The 2,033-nt window shown below is 64.2% G+C and overlaps 1 protein-coding gene across 1 annotated transcript in view; it reads right to left on the reverse strand.

The window, feature by feature from the left end:
* Positions 1–18: 18 nt before the first annotated feature.
* The window catches only part of LOC104536199 (cadherin-22-like), a gene marked incomplete at its 5' end in the record, with an annotated part of 18,741 nt that continues 16,726 nt past the window's right edge, over positions 19–2,033 (reverse strand). Inside the window, 3 exons of the mRNA XM_010178755.1 lie at positions 19–276; positions 1,328–1,515; positions 1,835–2,002. Coding sequence (XP_010177057.1) covers positions 19–276; positions 1,328–1,515; positions 1,835–2,002 — 614 coding nt within the window. The remainder of the gene's footprint in view (positions 277–1,327; positions 1,516–1,834; positions 2,003–2,033) is intronic.

Consider the following 2,033-nt stretch of genomic DNA (forward strand, 5'->3'; position numbering starts at 1 on the left):
GAGGTTCAGGCGGCCGCATTACCGGACAGGGTGGTTGGCGGTGTCCGGGTCCAGGGCGGTGACCACCCCCACCACGGACCCCACATGCACGTCCTCCTGGACCTCCAGCAGGTTGGAGGGCGGCCGGAACTCGGGGGGCTCGTCCACGTCCAGCACTGAGACCCGCACAATGGTCTGGTCCCGGAAGGTGCCCAGGTCCACGAACCGCGGGTCCACGAACTTGTTGAGGGCCTCCACCACCACCGTGTGCACCTTCTTGGACTCATAGTCGAGAGGCTGGGACAAAGGAGTGGGAGACGGGAGAGGGTGAGTGGTGAGCTGTACCCCATCTGAGCTGTACCCCATCTGAGCTGCACCGTATCTGAGCTGTACCCTATCTGAACTGTACCCCATCTGAGCTGTACCCCACCAGAGCTGTACCCCATCTGAGCTGTACCCCATCTGAGCTGCACCTCACCAGAGCTGTACCCCATCTGAGCTGTACCCCACCAGAGCTGTACCCTATCTGAACTGTACCCCATCTGAGCTGTACCCTATCTGAGCTGCACCCCACCAGAGCCGTACCTCACCCCAGTTGTGCCCCACCCCAGTTGTGCCCCATCAGAGCCAAACCCCACCGGAGCTGCCCCTTCCTCCATTGCAGACACCAGGGCAGCACCAAAGCCAATGACCCCAGCAGTGTCTCTGTGGGGCGCTGGGAGCTCTCAGGCCCATGCCAAGGGGGGCAGGAGGAAGAGGAGGTCTCCAGCCCACCCCCAGACCCCCAGGCAGTGCAGCCCGGATTCACTGAGGACAGCGCGCGCAGCGAGCGAGCGGGGTCTGATCATCAATCACTGCTGTACTTCTGCAGGCGGCGAGCTGCACGCAGCGGCCTTGGTGAACGATCGTTCTTTCTCGCCTGCATCAAGTGCTTGCTTGATTGTTTTTGCCACCAAAAGCAGATACAGTCAGAGTGCTGTTGGTCGGGCATAGGAATTAGGTGTCCATGTTTCTCCCCTAACAGGTGCCATCAATAACAGCCGTAAGCACTCGTCTGCACAGCCCCTCGCACGGCTCGCTGCTCCCTGCCGCCCCAGCAGCCCCCAAGCTGCTCTGCCCATCCTTCCCCCAGCACTGCTCTGCGTTTCCCCATGCAGGTGAATGGACCCGGTCCCTCCCTGCACCCGCAGCCACAAAACCACAACTGCCACAGCGACAGCAGAACCCGGAGCACCTCAGCTGAAATGCAGCGGCAGGAGCCCCCAGGGAGGGACCACAGTGGCAGGAGCCCCCAAGGAAAGGGCCCTCCTGCAGACCTGCGCCCTCCCCACGCTTCCCTGTCTCTCACCTTCTGCACCGTGATGACGGCCTCTTGGGTGTTGCTGTCTGTGGTGACTTTGAACATCTCCACCCCCTCCTCGTCCTTCACCTGGTACGTCATGTCCGTGTTCTCCCCGACGTCGGAGTCCTCGGCCTTCACCCTGCCGATGGCAGTGCCCACCGGGGCCGTCTCCACGATGCTGAACTGGTACATCTCTGCAGGAGAAGGGACCGTGGTCACTGCTGCTGCCCTGACCCCCAGCCTGACATGGCCTTCACTCACCTCCCCAGGCCCCCTGGACAACCAGTGCTGCCCCCCCCAGCACGGGGCCAGGACCAGGACCAGGCCAGTGCCCGCCCCGCTGCCAGGACTCACTCTGGGGGAAGCGCGGAGGGTTGTCGTTGACGTCGGTGACGACGATGGTGACCGTGGTGGATCCGGACAGGCCGCCCAGCTGCCCAACCAGTGCTGCCCCCCCCAGCACGGGGCCAGGACCAGGACCAGGCCAGTGCCCGCCCCGCTGCCAGGACTCACTCTGGGGGAAGCGCGGAGGGTTGTCGTTGACGTCGGTGACGACGATGGTGACCGTGGTGGATCCGGACAGGCCGCCCAGCTGCCCCGCCATGTCGGTGGCTCGGATCACCACCTCGTACCGGTCCTGCGTCTCACGGTCCAGGTCGGCCACGGCAGTGCGGATCACCCCTGGGAACGGCAGGGCAGCGGGGGCACAGCC

This window comes from Mesitornis unicolor, unplaced genomic scaffold (assembly GCF_000695765.1).
Source record: "Mesitornis unicolor isolate BGI_N332 unplaced genomic scaffold, ASM69576v1 scaffold29152, whole genome shotgun sequence".
Lineage (NCBI taxonomy): Eukaryota > Metazoa > Chordata > Aves > Mesitornithiformes > Mesitornithidae > Mesitornis > Mesitornis unicolor.